At 38.5% G+C, this 23,426-nt stretch overlaps 1 protein-coding gene across 1 annotated transcript in view; it reads right to left on the bottom strand.

Moving 5' to 3' along the window:
• EYS (eyes shut homolog) overlaps positions 1 to 23,426 on the bottom strand; it is a gene marked incomplete at both ends in the record, with an annotated part of 784,773 nt that overhangs the window by 17,448 nt on the left and 743,899 nt on the right. The window contains 4 exons of the mRNA XM_084261159.1: positions 5,213 to 5,385; positions 11,913 to 12,087; positions 18,624 to 18,768; positions 18,946 to 19,112. Coding sequence (XP_084117285.1) covers positions 5,213 to 5,385; positions 11,913 to 12,087; positions 18,624 to 18,768; positions 18,946 to 19,112 — 660 coding nt within the window. The remainder of the gene's footprint in view (positions 1 to 5,212; positions 5,386 to 11,912; positions 12,088 to 18,623; positions 18,769 to 18,945; positions 19,113 to 23,426) is intronic.

Raw genomic sequence — 23,426 nt, 5'->3', positions numbered from 1 at the left:
CACTGTGGCTTAATTGACTAAAAGAACACCATAGTTGATGTGACTCAAAACAAGCTAAGAAGTGCCTGCAGTTGTTCTTTCAACAGTTAAACACAGAAACACAAGTTTCCATGTAATAACTATGAAATAGTTATTACATTAAGCCACTAAGTCTAACTGCATTGTCAGATGAACCCAACATATGTGTGCATGCATACGTGTCCGAGTACATGTAAGGCGTCTGGTCATCTAAAAGTCTTCAGCTAAAACATGCTGTAAATTAACTTGTCCTACAGTAGCAGTCAAAGTATGTCACATGTCATGCTAGATTATGTAGAAAGAGAAAGATCTTTACAATAAAAAATATTCCAAATGTCAGTTTTTTCCATTTTTCATGAATTTATCATGATTATGAAGATGGATGAAATAATTACAAAATTGGTTACTTTTTTCCTTCTCTGTCAGGTTTTCAGATATTTTCAAAATTTTGCTGAATATTTGTGTGGGAATAATGGAATTTGATATTAGAATAATATCTAGAAAGTTGACTTGAGCTGATAAACATGGCCAAAGGAAGTTGTTTGCCATCTGTTCATCAAAGAAATGGCTTCATGGCTACTGGATATGGATGACAGAAAAATGAAAAGCTCTTTTTGCTTTCCTTTCCTCAAGAGCTGTACATTGACAGGCAGTATTTGTAGCTATGCAACTGAGACTAATACATAGCTGGAGAAATCTATTTATTCACTTAATCCTTTGTGAAAAGTGCAGCATTCCATGATGATGCCTTGAAGTTAAGAAAAGTTATTTTAATAGATTTTATGAAATTATGTGCCATAAATTAATCCTGCTAAAGAAGGAAACTGTTGAACAATTTAAAATTTATAGAAATAATGTGGTGAAACTGCTTATTTTCGCCACTAGCAATTCTTCTCCAATACTGCCATCTATAGAATCTTTCAAATATTACAGTGCTGTCTCCTTAAATGAGACCATTATCAGGTCTGTGAAATCTCACATTTAGTTAATCTGAAATTACAGGTTTTCTTAATTCCTCTGCAAAACTGAGTAAATTATCTAAGACATAAATTTCATATGCTTAGTGCCTTGAGAAGTTCTAGTTTATATGGAAATACATCTCAATGCTTAACAGGGAGTCAGAGGAACTTCATTGACTCCAAATTTATTTTTGTTCAAGTCTTCCACTTCCTTAAGTGATATAGTTTATGTCAAGATGAGAGACTTGATTTAATCCATTAAAACAAATGGCAAAAAAGGCATTTCACAAGTGTTTGGATGCTAGAAAATAACTTCAGGGATATGTCATATAGAGTTGCTGGATTAAATGTTCATTATTGGCCACTGCTAGAGACAGGATTACTGACCTCACAAAGGGACACTCTTTTTCTAACAGGAATAAGATTCTGAGATGCAATTAAGTAGAGATTAGAATACAGCTGCAGAGAGTTAATATGGATAATTTTAAATGTTTACATCTCAATAATTACTAGTTATGAAAAATATATTTTGTTCACATATATAATAATGATGTCCTATAAATCAAACTATCTGCAGCATCTGCAAACCAAAGGGTCAAGAACCCTTTGGTTTTTGACTGTTACATCTTCCTCAGGAATAGTCATCCTTTACAATCTTGGCCACTTTTTCTCAGAGCTGTATTCACACTGAAGCCAACAGGTCTAATGCATATTTGTGAGAGGGCTGAAACAACCAGGTTCTTAGAAATTTCTCCCTCTTCAGAAACCTTTTGAGATATCTATTACACAGGTACTCACCGGGCCAAACAGAATACGATGGAATTGGGTGCTCAAAGCCATGCAGCAGGCTCTGCCATAAATAGTGCTGGGAGCTGAACAGTGTGTGTTAATGAAATAACTAAATTACATATGACTCTGGGCTGAAGCCTCCTTTCTTTATCAGAAGACAATTTAGAATCTTCTAGTACTTCAGTTGCAAACTTTAGATCAAATGAACTGCAGATTTTCTTAATATCATATTTTAGTGCCCTGGAATAAGTACTTTAAAAAACCCACAACACTACATACTCTACTTCCCCTGTATTCATAATCCTTGTGGCTAAGGGAGTGCTAACTAACACTTAACACTGTGTCAGACCGTGGCCATGTCTGATTGCCATTTATGCATTTCAGGACTTGGGCTGGTTTTCCTCTTCTACTGCTACAGTTATGACCTTTTCAAAGCAGCAGAAGAGAATTATCTATTGCTTTGTGTGTCATGAACAGTCTTAGAAGTGGTCTCAATCTGGATGGCAAAGTTAACACTAAGTAAAAAAAGACTCCTGCCCAAATTTTAATATCTTTCCTGTTTCATTACAATCACTTTTATTTCTGGCAGTAAAAATTAATCTTTTGTTTGTTTGTTTGTTACCTTTAGAAACCTAACATACTTGAAAAAACATCCTGTCTTATGAGCATTAATGGGTTTGGACAACATGGTACACCCAAGAAGTATAGCTTAAATTATTCCAGAATTAACACTGCCTTGCCTGACAAGCCTTTGTTTCTTGGACCCATTCACATCTAATTTCCAACCCTCTCTACCCTTCCTATTGCTCCTTATGGATTCTTGCCTTTCCAAAATAGGTCATAGATTTCACAGGCATCTTCCCACTGTACTTCAGTCACCAGCGTGCTACCTACCTGCTAAACCTCTCGATCTTCTTCCAAGAAAAGTCCTGGCATTTGCTTTGGCAGGTTGAAATACACAATGAAATATTTGCTCTCAGAGTGTCAGACCAAAAAATACATGTGTACTACTTACCGAATAACAATTGATCGTGTGCAGCCTATAGAAAATCCTGGGCAATCAAAACTACTACCATCTCTGCATTAAGTGTGTTGATTTCTTCCAATTTCCTCTCAAATATATGATTTAATACACATCTTACTGCAACCTTCTGAGAATATTGTTCAATATTTACAACTTTGAAATGAACACTGTGAGAGTGGCCCAAGTAAGCATGGTGAATTTCAGGCTGTATGAGCCATTCTGCCTATGTTCTTTGGTCTTGCCCTCCCTGAGTTTACTCTCGTTCTAACTTAGTTTTCCAACTGTTAGTTTCCAAACTGTTAGCTTCCCTTGTTAGTGTGGCTTTCACTTCTAAAGCTTAACCATAATGTACCATATCTCTGTGCTGATAGTCACTGCATCCTTGTTGGTTTGAGTCACTGCTTTAAGGAGAACACATGTCACACTTTAAGAATAGTTACATCACCATCTGCACATACGTTTTCAACTCTCGTGTACATTGTTCACACAGAACCACGGACAATTTTTGTGTTTGCTAGGCAAGTTAGTAATTATTACCAGTTTATGTTTAAGTAGCCTTAGCATCTGTGGTCAGATTACTCTTCTTTATCACTATGCTTCTACCCCTACTGCCCCATTTGCTTTTTTCACCTGACTTCTTGCTGTGCAATCCGTACTGTTGTACTCTATTTACTGGTTGCTATTATTTGGTAAAGCCCTATTTGTTCTTAGTCTTTGTTATTCTCCTCTGCTTTTTTTGCCTCATAAATCTCTCCTGCCTTTTTCTCACACTTCTTTCCTTCTTTCGTGCACATTCATTAGTCTCCATCATTTAATTTCCCTTTGTTCTCTCCTGGTCCCTTGGGCTGTTCATTGCTCTCTGTCTCTTTTTCTTTTGGCTCCAATAACCACCATCAATCCAGAGATGAGATATTCAATCTTGATAAGCTGCTGTTTTTTAGCAATTTGCCATCCACTAGAAGTGCAAACTGTGCTTTGAAAAATCTCATGATAATTCATTATTCTGCCAGAGTAAGGAAGGTGAAAAGCAGGGCAAAGAGTTTGGTCAGGACCCATAGTCCCTATTCGTAAAAAGAATGCTTGTAAATAAACCAGAGAGAAACCCTCTAAGCCATTTACCAGGTGGAGGAATTACTGAAAGGATGACAATCCCCAAGAAATACAATTTTGTGCTCCTTAGTATAAGCTATTTGTACTGGAAACAGGGGCCATCACAAGATGGCCACAATCTATTCTAAACCAGAACACAGGAGTGTTTATTTGATTAATTACCTGCTTTATGTACAGAACATGTCCTTGTGATCAGTGTCCTGAATCCAGGTGGCATTACTTTTGAAAACCTCACTTGAAATGAAAACTCAAAGTTGAAAAAGTTCACATAAAGAACCTCAAAAAGCTGTTGCAACAGAGGCAGTAGAGCAAACACATTCTTACATGCAATAAGGAATCTCACAATGGCTTTCAAGAAGCTGTATTTTCTTTGATTTCAGCCAACCAATTGCAAGTGCTTTCTGAAATGGGATTTAAAAACTCTATCCATCTATAGGGTGAGGACTGCAAATCAGGTCAAATACAGTTCAGCTTGTCAGTTCTGTGCTTGAAACTCACTCTGTAGGCACAAGAAGGGAGGGTGCACCTTGACTTGAAAAGGGAGGTATTTAGCAGTAACTGGAGTTCTCCAAAAGATACAAAGAGCTTGTAGAAGAAAAAACCCATAATGTACTACATCCCTTACACACAGAGCTGCTTCAGACACAGAGAAGTCCTTGAGCTTATAGCTGTTGAATATTCATTTGTGCAACCATTTTGAGAAGAAAACAGACATATAAAGAATTCCTACATGTGAGGGTAAGAAATGCAAAACTGTCAAACTGAGGACATGTTTTGAGGGTCACATGTTGGAAGAAAGCCCAGGGAGAACAGACATTTGAAGATTATTACAGTGATGTTTGCATATTTTATAATCTTTCTTAGTGCATCCCTAACCAATAGCTGGTGAAGTCAACAACAACCTCTCCATTAGTGTCAGCAGAAATTGATTAAGGTCCCAGATACTTCCTACTTCTGAAGTGTACTCAGAAGTATGCTACTGAGCTCTTAATTGTATTTCTCAACATACATCATTATGGTGAACTTTGGAATTTAACCAAGCACTGTATCACTGCTGTGCAATGCTTCCTGTTCCCTCTGTATCTGACAATGCCACAATGCCCATGAATTTGGTTAAGGAACAAATGTTGTCAAAAATTAGCAGTCAGAAAACAGTCTAAGAATTCATGGCTTTAAATGACTTGATTTTTCTATAAATAGGTAAGATCTATTTTGTTCTTTGTGTCTCTATGTCACATTTCATTGGTAAGTGACAGAACACTGAGTTTTTCTGCCTGGGCATTGTGAGATGTGTACTGTCCTTCTGACATACCTTGTTCACAATAGGTGCCGGTCGTTCCAAGAGGGCAGTGACACATGTAGCCGTTAGGCAGTGGCACGCAGGTACCGCCCTGCTTACACAGATGTGGAGGATCGTGCTCTGGTTCACATACTGACACTGTTTCCGTGCAAAATGCACCTTTCCATCCAGTGAGGCAGTCACAACTACAGTGGGAAAGTGAAAGAAAAGAATGCAACTTAATTACTGAGTGAAATCAACCTGCCAGTAGCAAAGAAATCAAGATTTCAAAGTCTATATACCTATATTTAGTCATCTGAGCCAAAATGGTCATGAGAAAAGAGCAGTAATGAAGTTTCTTATGCATCTTTTCAATATGCTTATTTCATTGTAAAAAAAAGTACTAAATAGGAAACATTTTACATTGAATCTTAGATTTACAATATTAGCATCTCCAAAACCCAAATGAAACTTGTGGGGGTTTTGTATTTTGGTCTCCATGTTGCTCAAAAAGGCCTTGACTTCATAAACTACTCAAAGGACTCAAAGTGGAAATTAAAAGGGTGAAGAGCAGCCATAAAAATAAAACCAGACATCAGTATAAGGGAACTGCTAGCAATACAAAAATTTAACTAGTAACAGGGGCCCATCAGCAGCTGCCTTTCACTTTAGACATTATTCACTTGCTGAATTCTTCTAATTGACACGTGAGAGGTAGGTTTGGTGAAGCACTTCATGGAAGAGGGGATAGTGGATTTGACCATGAAAGAAGTGGCAATCTGAGTGTTACGTATGTGTGACTGCAAATCTGTGCCACAAGCAAACTGTCTAAACTGACAGAATCACAGTACTTGTTAGTGTCCTCTTTATGCTTTTCCAGGCCTGGAGAATACAGCAAAAACCAAATCAACCAACCAACCAACAAAAACCCAAAACCTCATCACATTAACCTGTGAATTTAAATTAGCATGAATTCTACAGACATTATTAAAATACAGGATGGTGTTAAAAATGCCCTCCTTACTAAAAAGTATCAAAATAGTTAAAATATGTTGGATCTGTTTGTATTTCAGAATTAAGAGATACTTTATGATAAAATTGTTCCCCTGAATAAAAGCACTTACTGATTTTTCCCTAGAAGTTTTCTCTCTCAAGGCTAAGAATGAAACCTCATATATTTTGATTGATTCTTTGCCCCTTTCTTTTTGTATATGTGCAAAATCTTGGAATTTTTCTTCAAACTCACTGAGCAACACTTTCTCCATTAATCAGCCCACTGTTTGTGGGCAAAACATAAATGAGGAATCTGTGAAACTCTGCTGTTTCACCAAACCTTCAAATCAGACAACAACATGTAAACAAAGCACAGCCAACAAGCCCTTCAGAGTGATAAATAGCTATTTGGAATGAAGGGGAAAAGAGGACAGGACCTTGCAAAAGCAAAAGCACCTCAATTCATCAAAGTCACCATCAGAATGCTTTCTGTCTCAGCTATGAATGTTATGCTTTGATGCATGAAAGCTATGGAGAAGGGGAAGTAATTTAACTCCCTGAGTGGCACACAGAAATGTCCATTTCTTGTGCTGTAAAGCTGGATGTTTGGAGCTGAAGGTACTGCTCTTGGGCAGCTTACACAAAGGTTCTTCTCCTTTCCCCTGACTGTGTCTGCACATGTCTAAGTTCCTTTTCATCCCTGTCTTTTAGGACCTCATAAAAGTTTGGTTTATGAATGATTTGAAAATCATTTGCACAGAGCTGAACACGTTTGCTGTGGCATACAGTGCCAAAGGTCTATGAACAAATGAGAGCTCTTAACACTCCTAAGCAAGTTGCAGTGGGGATGAAATGTCCTCATCTGTAAAAAGGTAAGGGAAAAGGCAGCATTTCAAAACCTTGCCATCATGGGGCCTGCCATGCTGGTCTAATTTTCTCTGTATTTTCTTGGTTTAATTTCAGTTTGCCATGTCTTGCAATGTACCAATGCCTTAATTCTCAGGGTTTCAAAGACAGTGTCAGACAGTGTTCACAGAGTACCTTTCTAAGCTCAAAGTCCCTTACCAAAGCCAGACTGAGTTCTCAATTAAGAAACACAGTTTCTAAATAAATAAGGACAACAAGTTCAAGTCACTGTTGATTATGGACCAAGCCCAGAAATCCAGGCAGTATTTTAAATAAATAATGAAAAGTAATTTCATTTTACAAGCTGTGTAAGCAATATGCCTGTAAGTTACTACACAAAACTAATCAACTAGAAGCATTTCTTGAACCTTACAGGGAAATATCTAAGGGTCTTGTGAAGGAATTGGAGAGTTGTGTGAAGGAATTGCAAAGTTTGCTCACATCCAATGTGGTTTCCAAAATGAAATTAAGAGCATTGTTACATGAAATGTAAAAAAGAGGATGTTAAAGTGTCCTGTGCAATGCTAACAAAACTGCAACTTACTACAGTCATGCAAATGTGGTGTCAAACCAAACAACTAGTCTTATGGCAGTAGAGGAGGGATTCAGCCCTGTAAATTCAGACACCTGAATATAGGTATCTACATGTAAAATGGACACATACACAGTGGAGATCAGGGGCTCAATTAATTTATGTAATTAGTTAGACAAACTGAGACCAGGCAGATGTTCAATACCATCTGAACTCCCTGGGGTACCTCATCTGGCTTCCAGCTGCTATTCCAGAAGGAATAGTCAGATTTATCACCATCATATGGATATCCCAGATACTGCAGGACGTCTCAAACCCACATTGACCTGTATTGGCCACATCAGGTTACCCAAATTACTGCAGATTTCTGGGTATACGAGTTGTATTGCATTGAAACTGAAAAATGGTGAGCAATGGAGGACATCTCTAAATAAAAGTGGCTTTGAATTCAGGCAGTAGAAAACTCAAGCATTAACGAAAAATAGTCTATCTTCAGGCTAGAAGGTAAAAATTAAGTCTAAAGAAATTAAGATTAGAAGGTAATTAACTATATTTAAACGAAGAGAACAATGGAATGCTGCAAAAGTGCCTTACTAAAAAGGCCAAATCAGATGACAAATCTTAGAAAAGAATCCACCCCCAAAAATCAAAAAGTGTTATTAATCTAAACCACAAGAATTAACTAAAGTATACTTGCAAACTATACAAGTATGCATTTGCATTAAAGATTGGTTCTGTCCTTGCACTGAAAATTGGTTGTAATCAAATCTAATGATTTGATGAATAATGAATAATGAAACTACAGCAGCTCATTTTATGAGACATCCCCCTACCAAACCTAAATGACTGGTGCTGTTTGAAAGATACAATGTACTAAGAGATACACATGATGCTTGGAGATATGACAAGACTTAGTCCTAAGGGCTTTCTGAAGCAGCAGCTGAAGGCCAAATGCCCAGGGGTATCTAAGGTGACACCACATGCTCTCATCTAGCAGATTGGATCGTGCCCATTATGTCTGATGTTCCATTCAAAGTGCACACAACATACTAGTTCTTTTACTTCAGCAACAAGCAATAACCATAACACATCATGGCCACTCTTGTTGTATGTAATTTTCTATTGTGTATGATTCTGTGAATAAATAAAATAATGGAGGATATTAATGTCCTTTGAACAAAAAATGCTTAATTTTATTATTATTTCCTCTTTATTTTTTTAAAGATAGTAATTGTGCTCTGTTGCCGGCCAGAATGTGAAGTTTAATGCTGGATATTTCTATTTAAATCAAAGCATTATCCCTATAGCAACTGAATCTACAGCTTAATGGCACTGCACACTTTCTGGCAGGGTGGTGAAAGGAAGACATAAAAATAGCTCAAAACAGCAACAAAAACCTCTGGAGAGATCTCATTTCAGGAGAAAAAATATTTGAACATGAAACCATTTCCCTCAAGGACTCTGCTTTTCAAAGGAGCACAGATGATGTGAAAACAAAAAGAGCTTCCCTCTGAGAAAATGTGAGACTCTATTGACAGCTACTCTACATTGACAAAGATGATATGCATGCTAAATCCACACCTCTTTGGCAATGTTGCACTTTTTTGAGAGAGGAGAAAGTGGCCATTACTGGTTTATGCATATATCTACATTCTGTGAATAGCTAACTGCCTTGAAATCTATCTGGGGAGTGCAATACAGTTCAGTTAATTCAGTAGTGGGACACACACACACAAATACGTGCATTTTCCAACACTTGCTAACCAAATCTAGAAAACAAATTATGAAACTATAATGATGAAAGGAACCTGGTCTGTAATTCCAAGCTTCCAATGTAGCTGTGTCACCAGCTGTCACTCCAGCTTGCAACATGCTTTGCAAATGTTCTCTAGCTCTTGCTGGTAGTGACTTCGTGTATGTTACAGACAGGAAGATGCCGTAGCACTGCAGGGTAAGGTGCTGAAGCAAGGATTCAGGCTGGTGCAGGTGGGCACCCTTCAACTCATATTTCCGATTTTTTTTCCTTGCCATTTTGGTTTTATATCTCTTCCAATATGCTCATAAGGGAAAAGAGGGTCATTCTCCTTTCTTGTTCTGTAGAACACTCTGGATGTCAAGAGTTTAAAAGTGCTGGAAGTATCCTGCAAAGTGCAGTAGTTGGGACACACTGTAGCAAAACAATTGGAAAACAATCCCAAATTATACCTTTCAAATTATGTCCATCCTTACTGTATTTAAGAGAAGATAAATACAGTCGTAAGGGAAATGAAGAGGGAACCACATGCTGCATCTTGGGTGAATTTTCCAAATGTTTATAGGGCCTTACTAGCTTTAGAAGTACTAGTTTTATATAGGTTTTCTTTGTCTCAGGGGCAGTAGAGTCAATTAGCATATTATTTTCTCTCCAGTGCACCATTAGGAGATTGTTTTCAGCTTGACAGGTATGCAATCTCTTTTCTTTGCAGCGCACAGAAGGACAGGTCTTTGTTATTTTGAAGAATTATACACAGAAGCTCCAAAGTGCAAAGCCTGTCTTTTTCTTCTTACCTCTCTTGCTGTCTGCAGTGTTTTCAGTCAGTGTCTTCAGATGTTTTAAATCAGCACTTTTTTACAAAAAAATTATGCAAATATGTGTAAATAAATGAATACATGCAGAAGCACATGAGAAGCAGCAAGTATAATTAATCTTGGCAGATACTTTTAAAATCAAAACCACTCAGCAAAGGTTTTACAGCTGAGTTACAAAGTGTTTGAAAACAAGATTTATTACAATGGAAGTGTTGACACACAACAGCAATTTGGAACTACAAATGTACTTCCTTCTTGTATTCTTTAGAGACTGGACACTAAGATCCATCTGTACTTACTCTTAAGGCCAAAGACTAGGCTTCTGGGCCAGCTGTCCACCTCTTATTATCCCATAGGTCAAACCACAGACTGGTTTGGGTTGGAAGGTAACTTAAACATCATCTAGTTCCAACCCCCTGCCATGGGCAAGCACACCCTCCACTAGACCAGGTTGCCCAAATCCCACCACAGAGCAGCCAGGTGAACATTGTATATGATGAACTAACATATTTAAAACATTAAGAGAGCCAGTCTCTCCTCTTCACTATTTGTTTTCTGCTAAGCTAAGCTGCTTTCCTAAACATCTAGTTCTTCCCATACATTTTACAGTAATGTAGCTGTAGCCCACAGTCCTAAATTTATAAGGAGTATGAAACACTAATTCATATGTTAATAACTAATCCAGCTATTAACTATAAGACAATGTGAGTAGCCATCAGGAACTGGGTCAAAAGAAACAGCCTTGCAAAATCTATACATTTAGTATCCTTAGGACACTGAGACCTGACCTAACAGGATATATATCCTGGAATCATAGATTAAGGTAAATTGTCCTTCATACAATGAAGGATTTGGCACCAAAAGCAGAAAGTTAAGCGTCCTTAAGAAAACTGACTTCATTAGAATACTAAAATACCCACTCGGGTCAAAAAGACCCCTGCCCAGGTGAGCAGGCACAGTTTGATCCAGGAATGAACTAGCAGATATTATATGTAAATTACTAACCAATCATTGTCACTGGGAGGGTTTAATCTTATAACTGTTTGTATAAATACTGTATGAGAAACGATGACAGGTATACAGAGGTGGATAGGTATACAGAGGTGGATAGGTATACACACACAGGTGGAACGATCCCCAGCCCATAAAGAGTGCCTACTTCTTAATTCTGTTTTGGTGTTAAGGAGTCTTGTTCCCGATTTAGGAGGCAGTACACCTGGCTGCCAGTGACTTCAGTGGAGCAGACACAATTCATGTGATTTCTTCTAAAATAAGTTTACCCAGAAATGTTCTAGAATGATTTTAATATTTTAGTTTTGATTTTATTAATGCAATAGTTAAATTTAATGAACCCGACAGCAGTTTTCTTTCCTTCTAATTAGATTATTTGAGCAGGTTTAGATTGGATATTAGAAAAAAAAAAAATTACTAAAAGAGTTGTCAGGGCCTGGAACAGGCTGCCCAGGGAGGTGGTTGAGTCACCTTCTCTGGATGTGTTCGAAGAAAGGGTAGATGAGGTATATGGTTTGAGGGATATGGTTTAGCATAGGATGGGAATGGTTGGACTTGATGGTCTTCGAAGGTCTCTTCCAACCTTGTGATTCTGTGATTCCTGGAGAAGACTGTTACCAGGACTCTAAATTATCATAGTTATTAGCTTAGAGATCAGTCTAAGACTGATCTAAGACTGATTTATACTATGCTGTAGTCTAAAAAAATAATAATTATACTTACTAAACAGTAGAGCCACCTTCTATACACTTCCCACCATTTCTGCACTGTATTAAACTGCATGGGGAATCTTTACATTGTCCAACGCTGCGACCAGAATTGGGGTGACCTTCTGGTGTCCCTGGTGATTTAAACTCTTGATCCATGCTGGTGCGGACTTGAACATCAAAAATGCAACCTCAAAAGTAGAAAGAAAAATTAAATGAAGCTTGAAATAGATACAGGAAAGTCAAACCAAACCAAACAACAGGACAGTGTCAACCATCCATTAATGGGTTACACAAGAATGTCTTCAGTGGATAGGCAATCATCATAGCATCAATATCAACCCAAGGTGTTCTGACTACTTTCTGTTCAGGCAAACAAGTGGATGATTGTAAATTCCTTCATTTAATGATAGGTAAACCAACAGAAGTCATTTCTCAAGGAACAGAGAGAATACAAAGTCAGTGATGAAGGAGTGGCTCAATGCAATTTTGTGTTTACACATACAGGAATGCAGCTATAACAGGTAAAAGCAATAAAAAAACAATCAACCACCAGGAAAAAAGCAAAACAAACAAAACAAAACACACCAGCAAAGAACACCCAGACCAAAGGAGAACAAGGAAGTCTGTTTAATGTGAATTATGTAAAAATCTAGAGAACACTGACTAATATAATACTGGCAGAGAATGTGGACTTGAATTTCCTGAGGCTGAAAATGACCCCTTCAGGGAAAGACTCAGATTTTTCCCCTAAGTGAATGCTTCAGTCCTTGGCACATACCACTCATGTTGCACATAGCCGCATTTTAAAGTAGGTGTGTGCTGCTCCTTTAGGCCCCTAGTCTCAGAAAATAGTTCAGAAGTTTAATGTGTAATAGTAAGGTAAACATTTTCATGGCCTATTACTTGGTCCTGCAGGCAACTGACCTAGTATATTCATTATTCACAATTATATTACCAAACTCCTATTAGTTACTAGAAAAATACAGATGCATCCAGACTACTGATGGGAAATGGTCCCTAGATTATGGTAAATAACTAAATACACCAAATAATTGTTTGGAAAAATGGTATTTGTCACACCCCAAATATTCCTCAGGGGCCATTGTAAGAATTTTTTTATTGACATGATTGAGAGCCAGTGCCTGGGTCCATGCCCTGACATTCTTTTAATTTGCTAATACATTGGTGTGCCAAGTGGAAAGAGGAGCCAAAGCTTCAGAGTGGAGCAGAACTGTTCCCTACTGACTGCCTCCAGGCAGCTCCTGCTTTGCCTGTGGGCTTTCTGGGGACTGCCCCTTTGGGAAGAACGTGCTCTTCCTAGTGACTGCACAGGATGGTTACCCTTACGGGTATAACTTAATTCATCAGTACTTCCTCATCATGTTTCTGGATCACGAGCTGACTTATATACCAGAAAGCTGAAGATTATGCTATATATTATATCTTTTTGGGTGAACCCCTAAGTAACTTTTCAAAATATACCTGAACATCCAAGTGATTTAGAATCACATTTAAGGACAGACTTAAGCACTTTTGAAATGTCATCCAGATCAATATATAAATATATAAATATGTTTTTTGAACCATTTTAGTTAAACCAGAACAGTAATGTACTTGGAAATGCTCATACCTTTCTAAACCTGATTTACCAAATTTAGCTGAGACGTGGTGAATTCTCCCAGCCCTTGAAATCACGAGAACAATCAGTATTCAGCAGTGCATACCAGAGGCTCTTTGCTTAATATTAAAATCAAGGAAAGGATATGATATGGAGACTGCAAGTAATCATCATGTTGGGTTTTTGAAAAAAATTGCTTAATATGGTGTTTTTGCATGAACCACTGAAATCATATCAGGGAAAGACTTGCATTTTGAAGACATAATGATCGTCCAATTGTGTTTTGGGTTTTTTTTTATAAATAATCACATAATTTGTTTGGAACAAAGTAAGTAATATATCAACAATATAAGTAAAAGTAGCTTTCTTAGGCAGACTTTTTCCTATACAGTTTATAGTTCTGTTTATACTGCCACATAACCAGGAATTCAAAAACTCATATTAAGCAATTTTAAAATAACCTAATTTAATGATTATTTACTGTCTTCATATTATTGCTTCTTTGCTTTTAACAGTGCTGGTTTTAGGCCACCATATGCTCAGTAAATTTTAACTAATGTTTCATCTGTTTATCAGTGGCAGATAAAGCATGTTCTGTTCTCCCGAGTCTTACTGGAGCACTAAGAAAAAGCAGCCCAGAGCTCTGTGTAAACAATGGAAAGCACAGTGAGTACCCAAGAACTGGTAAGGTCATCATGGAAAATAAACTGGCATTTGTGTGGATGACTAGTTTAACTTTACCAGCAGAACATTTAGGTTCTTGAGGACTTGTAAACAAAGCTTATAGTAGATACAAGAGGCTTTTGGCCCAGCTTTATGAGTTCAACTGAATTTTCCATTTAATTTTCTTATTTCTTCTAATTCTTAGTCAGTGGGATGCAGATTAAGGACTCAGAGCAACAATTTGAGCCTGTCGTAGAAAGGACTATACAACCTTCTCCAAAGGGATCAGCTGACGAATACGCCTTCTTTCTGACCTGAACTGCCTTTGCTCTGCCAGTTCTGGGCCTCTTTTAATGAGAGACTGCCAACTATTCTGAAGAGTGGAGAGGTTTTCTGACACAGCCAAGTTTGCAAGAGGAACTCAGAAATTAAGTTTCTGAACTTGTGAGTTAAACTTTATTTGATCCTGGAGATCAGTGTTTGATGCAAGTAATCTGCACATTACCTTTTTGTTCATAATCTTTTGTGTAGTGACTCCTTAGACAACACTTACAGCTTTCTGTCAATGACTATTCTTTTAACTCTCAATGTAATTCATGTCTTTAACCCTAGTAAAGCAGAGCTCACAAACCACCAAAGAGGCATCAACAATGGATTAAGGAAACTTCAGAGACCTTAATAAAATTTATGACTTCATTACTCATATATATATTTAACACATCTTTATCATACAAGGTTATATATATATATTTAGTTCTCACTACTCTCCCTTACCTGCTTGGAAGCATTTGGTACTAATTTGTTGGAAAAATGCACACAGCAGGGATTTTCAAGCAGATGTACTAAAAATGCAGCACCACAACTGAGAGAAATAGGTACACAGATAAACTGTGATCTGTCTGAATGCAGTACTGAATTTACACATTTCTAATGTTCTACCTGTCCTAAAGTGCTTTGTTTCCCCCACGATTTTCTTGACTGCTTCTGAGTAGCGAGGTGTTTGTCTAAAAGGGTTGATGGTCCCCACAATGGCTATCCAGTGCTGCTCTGAGCTGTGACCCAAAAACCCAAAGGGCCTGTATGTATCCTACTAAACTGATGCAAGAGGCAACACTGATTAAAATCTACTTCAGAAAGCACTTTCCTTCTGTGACATCTGTGATGCAGGAACATAAAGAAAAGCAGTCTTTGCCCTGGCAGGCTTGCAGAGTATTCTGGCCTATTATGAACATAAACTTTGACCACAAAGCTGTGTTTGTATCTATTTGGAACTCAACTGTATTCTGGGTTTACTTTAAAAAGTGACTGCAATAGTTGGAATTTTATTTACTACTTTGAAAAAGCATTTATGTTGAGAGGGGGCTCTTGCAGTGTGAAAGAGGTTACTCAACAGTTCAACTTTACAGTAAGAGCTTTTTTTGCCTTTTTACTCCTCCTCCATTTAATAATATTTGCTGTCAAACAACAGACTGCTTCTACAGCCATACTTCATCCTACTTATGAACAGGACTGTAGGAACAATCAGTTTCTTCTCCCTCTTTGTTCTTCACTTCTGCCTAGATGCAAGCCCTGACTCTCCCATCAACTGCTTCTGTCACTAGAGACTGCACCCTGCTGTCAGAGACTCGCAGAATGTTAGGGGTTGAAAGGGATGTCGAAAGCTCATCTAGTCCGACTGCCTTGCCTGAGTATGATCACCTAGATTAGTCCAGACAGGAATGTGTCCAGGTGGGTTTTTAATGTCTCCAGAGAAGGGGATTCCACAACCTCTCTGGGCAGTCCCAGTGCTCTCTCACCCTCATAGTAGAACATTTTTTCCTTATGTTCACATGGAACCTTCTACGCTCCAGCTTGCACCCATTGCCCCTTCTCCTATCACTGGACATCGCTGAGGTAAGCCTGGCTCCGTCCTCCTGACACTCACCGTTTACCTATTTATAGACATTAATGATGTCAATGACGTCACCCCTTAGTCTCCTCCAGGCTAAACAGACTCAGCTCCCTCAGCCTTTTCTCATAAGGAAGATGTTCCACTTCCTTAACCATGTTTGTGGCCCTGTGCTGGACTCTTGCAAGTAGCTACCTGTCCTTGAACTGAGGGGCCCAGAACTGGACAGAATATTCCAGGTGTGGTCTCACCAGGGCAGAGTAGAGGGGGAGAAGGACCTCTCTTGACCTACTAACCACACTCGATCTAATACACCCCAGGATGCCATTGGCTTTCTTGGTCATGGCTCATGGTCATCCTGCTGTCCACCAAGACAACCCACTCCCTGCCGCCCCCTCCCCTGCCCCAGTCCCCTTCCCCTGTGCTGCTCTCCAAAAGGTTCATCCCCAACCTATGCTGTCATGGTAGCACAGAAAATGAAACATCAGAATGTTCCCTCTTTTTTTCCTCCCTGAGATCAGATTTCTTTCTGCCTGTCTCAGAGATGCCAGGTCTGGAAATTCAGCTGTAACTTTTATGCTTTTTCCAAATAATCTATCTCGTTTTGTGCAGGTGAGTCAGTGTTGAGTCTTGAACAGGAGTCAGTTGGTTTTATACTCCATTTCAGATTGTCCATAATGATCAGAATGTCTGGCCATGAGACTTGAAGCTAGCTAAAACCTACTTTGACTTTTTAGGGCAGCTGCTGTATGCTCTGCTACATAACTCAGTAAGTTCTCTAAGGTCCCTAAGAGGACAGTGAAGAAAAGCTGGGCATTTAAATAAACTATCCTACCATGTTCCCATTTACAAAAGGCTCCTGTAAACCCATAATGAACTACACATGTAGCTCACTGTTCTGAGCACCTCAAACTCCACTTGAACTTGGCTGCTTCATCCAAGCTCTACCTTTACTAATTTCTTTAGCTTTCTTACAATAGCTGAATGCAATTTCCTAAATTGTTCAAGGAACCATCAAACATTCTTCAGACTATCAAAAAAATTTGTAGGTACTGATCCCCAAATTTCCCAATCTTTTGATTATTACAGTTTATGAAAGACTCCCTCCATGGAAGTTACTTGAACAACTGCTAAAAGCCTGCAGGTTAAGGGAAGAAATGGTCTAAACCAGTAGCTGTACAGAGTAAAAGTCCTAAATGCACACTGAAACTGGGGACAGTTATTCTGCTGCAGCAAGGCTAACATCAATACTTCTTGTTCCAATACTGTTTGTTTAGAAAAGGAGAGGTACACTTTGGTATGAAAAGCAAAATGGTTTTAATAAATCACGTCTTTAAAAGCAGCCAACAGCAGCTTTCCAAAAGTCTGAGTGGTTTAATAAACTATGCGCTACGTAAGTGTATCTTGACTGTCACTCCCAGAGTTCTTCTGTGGGGTCCCTGTAGCTGAAGACTGGCTAAAGTAGAATGGTCCCAAACTTTCCTTTATTTTAGTGGTGTTGCAGTTCCTATGCTGGAGTTTTATTTCTGATTTTGTGAATCCCGAGAGCTGAAACTGGGGAGATTTCTGAGGTTCTGAAGAACAAATGAGATGCTGACTACATAAGAACATGTTATAGGAAATTTGTCATAGGGAAGTGTAGCTTCCTTGAAAGCCAATATACTCCAGAGAACAAACTGCTGCTGGGAAATGGAGCCGATATAATGAACATAATACTGTGAATGACTGGGACAAATAGAAAACTGCATGTGCTACGTCTGACAAAATTTGGAGGTAGAAATTTCTTTTTCAGCAGTAAAAGAATCAATAAATAATATGGTAACTAACAGTATATAAACACTGAAATATAATTTTTAAAAAGAATATTCATCCTGCATTTGGAGACATTTGGCCATCGTGATACAGTTGCAACATGAGGAACATGTGAAACTGGCAAAAGTTTGTGGTTCAAGTGAAGCACCAGAGACTCCTCTTGGTCACCCCTAACAAAAAAAATCCAGAAATACCTCACAAATATTGACACTATTAAAATACTTGCATAGAGATTATGTTTTATGGTATGCCAATTTGCAAGCTGTAAAGAAGTTGTGCAAAATTTAACTACTCAGCTTATACTTCCTGCAAAGATGGAGGCAGATGAAACATTAATTCATGTGACTTTCTGAGTGAGAAGTAGATTGCAGCTTAAGCAACTTGATTTTAAGGAAGTTTCTGTGTAAGAAGAAAAAGTAAGATGATGTCTGGAAGAGAGGAAGTTAAGCAGTCGTAGTGAAAATGCAGTGTAGTGGTGTATGGAAGTGGATTTTATTGCTATACTTGCCTTTTATAATGTGCCCCCAGTTTTATAATTGAAAAGTCCAACTGTGCAAAAAAAGCATTTCTTTGTGTTATATTTCTCAGTTATAATGAAATAATGAAAAAAGCCACAGGAATCTCAGCCAAGAAGTTTCTAGTTTGTTTCCTTGGAAAACAGAGTTTTTAGATATTTATTTCATAGGCAACTGTAACACTCTAATGCATGTTTCAAAAGGACTTGAAAACAGTATAATCTTTACCTTGAAAGCTGTTATTAAATCTGGATCCCTTTGGTAGGAGTTCTGGAGTATACTCTTGATAGCCTCCTAAATAAAACTGACTGAAGACATTGAGTCCAACCAGTCTCCCAGGAGAAGTGATCGTTTTATTCTTCTGATTATCCACCTTCCAATGAAACATTTGTTACAAAAAAGGAATTCATTTAGGAACTTCTAATGAACACACTCGTCCAAACTTAACAGGGAAACATTAAAAATGTTTAAACTTTATAAAATGTGTCAAAAAAAGAAAAGATGACACTTTAACTGCAAAGCTATCCTTCTAAAGGAAACAATTTCTTACCTTCAGCCAGCCTTTTTGGAGGTATCTGCCAAGATGAATGACATGAATATTGAGTGTCAGATCTAGTGGTTTACTAATGATTGTTGCCGTGCCAGAACCTAGATTGTAGCTGTATTCTACTCTGCCATTACGGAGGCCTAACACCAAGAAATCATCTCCATTCAGACCTGAGAAGACAAAAATAGAATAACTATTTATTGCAGCATTTAGTGAATACAGATGCATAAAATATTCTCCAAATTCACAGAAAGTATATCAGTTTAGGAAAAGTGTACCCAGGAAAGTTTTATATTTTCTATGTAATTTTAATATTCTGTTTAACTTGTAATACTCTTTACTCTATTCTTGTGGATTTAAAACCACACAGAACTATTTAAAGATTTTTTGAAAGTTCTTTTTCACAGCAGAGTAGGTTAGTGACATCCACAAAAGCTGTTGGACCTGGTGCATCTAGCAGAAATTGCTCTTTCCTCCCCTTGCAACATGAACAAATTTTCAACTTTTCTAAAATCTTATAAAAGGCAAATTGAAACTCCATGTTGCATGAGAGTAGCCCATGATTTAATTCTGTCCTTACCTGCTTTCAGCTTTCATGGTTAGCACTTCAGCAGCCTCAAAATTTGAGGGCATCTGCTGCTACAAGGTAAGGGGAACAACAGGGACATGGGCCTGTGGAAGCTCTAGCAGCTTCTAACAAGCTTGGTCAGCTGCCTTTGACCTGAGATTGCCTGGAGACTTTATTGAGGCTGTCCCTGGTTAGGGAGGCTCTGGAGTATTTGTTACTGAAGTTTCTCTGGTCAGAACAGCTGTATGTTTTCATTCTCTTCAGTCTTCTTAAACTTTCAGATGAGAACTTGTGCCTTTGCAAATTTGCAGTAAATAATTTAATTTCTTTACATTTAGGACTACATAAGTGTAGTCTGTGCTTTTCAGATGCTATACGAGAAAATCTAATTTGGAAGATTTAAAATCTGATACAAATTCAATTCCTGGACCTATTCCTGATCATCCAAGGAAGTAGATTTTTACACTGGCATCTTTGAAGAGAATTAAATCCCTCTTCTCTTGCCATGTAGGCAAGATTGGAACCACCATTAGTTAGAGAAAACTTGTTCAATTTGCTTCTTTTTACAAACCCCACCCTTTCTTTTGCATTTAGTCTTATTATGGTAAAAGAACTGGGATTCAACCAACACTAAAAGGAAGAATGTTCTCAGTCTTGGATTAGGATGTGCTGCATTGAAATTCAAAGCAATCAGATTCTTTTTACAACTCTCCTGTGAATTCAAGGAATTCAGTGCTCAATTTCATTCCTGTAAACTATGTTTTATGTGATACTTTCTTCTGTTTTCATACAGCTATCTTATTTTGTATTTGTTTTAGAGGTCTCTTATTTGTTCTTGTGGTGTCATGTGGCGACCCTCATTCCAAACACATCTTCATGCCCCTACCCCAAGTGTGTGGAGAGTTTGCTTCATTTGCAGAAGATAAAGTGGGCTTTTTCCTACAAGAGGCAATGATATGTATATCTCATCCTCCCACCGACTGTTATATTCCCCTTATCTCACATGCTGCATTAGCAATGCAGGCAGGGTGGGGAAACAAAAGTCTACTTTTTCTATTACAGTACAATATAAATGTATACATAAAAAGATTATTCCAAAGAATTTGATTACACAGCCTCTGTACAAAATGTGCAGTTAAATTCAGCTGAATAGAACACAAACACTGTTCATTTTTATGACAATGATTTGTTCGTGACTGAACGAAACCCCACTGCTTTCAGTTACACTGGCACATTACCAGTAAAGGACTTCCAAACTGTAAATAATTTTTTTTTAATCATTACCAAAGTTGCTATTTTCAGCAGTGTCCACAATGTACTTATGTGATTTGGCCTGCAAAACTAGGGGAGGCACATTAAAGACAAAGTGTTATTTAAAATGCTGTTTGAGAAAACAGCTGCCACACTTTTGCAGTACTGCTATCTAAGTATTCTCAGAAGTGATTTTGCTTTTGCCTTTACATTATTACTCCCACTTTTAAAATAAGTACCAAATATCTATTTATGTAAGCTGAATGTATGTTAAGGCCTAACATCACTCCTTTGCTCTGGCCTCTTCCCCCCCCAACACCAAGAGGCACATGGGGGTGGGGGGCTGCAGTCAGCACATGGTATTTTGTCTCTGCCGCTCCTTCCTCCTCCTCACACTCTTCCTCTGCTCTGGTGTGGGGTCTCCACAAGATGCAGTTACTTCAGGAATATCCATCTGCTTTGGCGTGGGGTTCTTCAGAGGCCACAGTGTTGGTAATCTGCTCCTCTGTGGAGGTGGCATGAAGCTCCTCCTATTCCTCCTCTTCTTCCTTGTGTTTCTTCTGCTGTTTCTCACTCTTCTTATTCCCTCCTCCTCCCTCTGAGGTGTTTTCTCCCTTTTCTTAAATACCTTTTCCTCAAAGTGACCCCACGCTGGCTGTGGGGCTGGGCTGCGTCCTGAGGTGGGTGGGTTGGAACTGGCTGTCTGGCACAGGGCAGCCCTGGCCTCTCTTCACAGAGGCCATCTTGCAGCCCCTGCAACCTCCTGAGTACCTTCAGCCAGCACAGAGTACTGTTAGTGTGGCTGCAGTAAGATGTTTGACATTAAGTGACCTATTAGAACAAGGGTGACACAATTTTTTGGTGTAAGAGGAATAAGAATGCATTTCTGCATTAGATGACATTTGATGGTCCCTCACAAGCATTTGATAATACCTCACAAGAAGTTAGCTAGCCATTCAGTGTCCGTGGTTTAGGCAGGCATGACGATGGAGGGGAATTAGGTAAGGTGGTACTGCAAGAGAATGCTAGCTATATGAAACAGGATGGAATGGAGAAAGGAGAAAATATAAGTGGAGTATTAAAAATAGTTCCTTACAGCAAGATCACCGGCTGCAAAAAGCCTCATGTTCATGGTGAGAGCATTATTGCTTGATGCTTGGTAAAAGTAAGTTGTTAGAACAACAGCATCTCCTCTTGGTGAAATAAGCAAAGTTCACTTAGTAAGAAATGCCACTTCTTGGTGATTAAAATGGGGTTACTCTGTCTCCTCAATCATTTAAGGAGAAAATAAAACCACTACATGTAATTTACTAGGCGCCTCATTGTTTCTCAGCCTTGCCAACAGCTGGTGCTCTGCTGCCCACCCATCATTGCAGTGTTCATGGAAAAGAAAGGAGAAAAAGGAAAGGAAAGGAAAGGAAAGGAAAGGAAAGGAAAGGAAAGGAAAGGAAAGGAAAGGAAAGGAAAGGAAAGGAAAGGAAAGGAAAGAGAAAGGAAAGAAGAAAGGAAAGGAAAGGAAAGGAAAGGAAAGGAAAGGAAAGGAAAGGAAAGGAAAGGAAAGGAAAGGAAAGGAAAGGAAAGGAAAGGAAAGGAAAGGAAAGGAAAGGAAAGGAAAGGAAAGGAAAGGAAAGGAAAGGAAAGGAAAGGAAAGGAAAGGAAAGGAAAGGAAAGGAAAGGAAAGGAAAGGAAAGGAAAGGAAAGGAAAGGAAAGGAAAGGAAAGGAAAGGAAAGGAAAGGAAAGGAAAGGAAAGGAAAGGAAAGGAAAGGAAAGGAAAGGAAAGGAAAGGAAAGGAAAGGAAAGGAAAGGAAAGGAAAGGAAAGGAAAGGAAAGGAAAGGAAAGGAAAGGAAAGGAAAGGAAAGGAAAAAGAAAAGAAGCCAGGCTTCTGCTTGACAACTAAATAAGCCCAGAATGCTAGTATTCTGGCTAATAAAAATGACACTTTTTTTCTCAGTTCAGCGAAATATTGTTGCAAGACCTACACTTCACATTACTTTTGACATTACAGGGTACACCCTATAGGCAGGTTCATTGCAAATGAGAAGTACAGGCTTATTAATGTCACGGATATGTAAACTGCCAAGCTGTTCTAAGTTATGGGATAGAGTGAATTTTCTTCTTACCAGTTGGTATAGTTCTGTGTTTTGGACTTAGGACGAGAGTAATGTTGATAACACACTGATGTTTTAGTTGTTGCCAAGTAGTCAAGGACTTCTCATACTGCCCTGCCAACAAGAAGGCAGGGATGCTCAAGAAGTTGGGAAAGGACACAGCCAGAACCCAAACTGTCCAAAGGGACAGTCCATACCATATGACTTCATGCTTTGTACATAGCTGGAGGATTGGCTGGGCAGCAGGGCAGCTCAGAAATTAACTGAACATTGGCTTCGGGTGGTGAGAAATGGTGCTGTTGATCTCTTGTTTTGTATTTTCTTTTCTTTCGCTGTTGTTGTTGTAGTTATTATTATCTTCCTTTTCTGTCTTACTAAACTCTCTTTTTCTTAAGCCAGTATAGGTGGTGGGGGAGTAAAGGAACAGCTGCATGGTTGTTTTAGCTTCCTAAATGGTTAAACCAGGTCATCTAACAAGTTTTAGTTTGCATTGCAGAAGACTAACAGTCTACCACAGGGATTAGGCCCCCAGAGTGTACAGGAACTTAAGTAAAG

This window comes from Gallinula chloropus (genome assembly GCF_964237585.1).
Source record: "Gallinula chloropus genome assembly, chromosome: 3".
Lineage (NCBI taxonomy): Eukaryota > Metazoa > Chordata > Aves > Gruiformes > Rallidae > Gallinula > Gallinula chloropus.
This window is presented reverse-complemented; position numbering and strand designations above follow the sequence as displayed.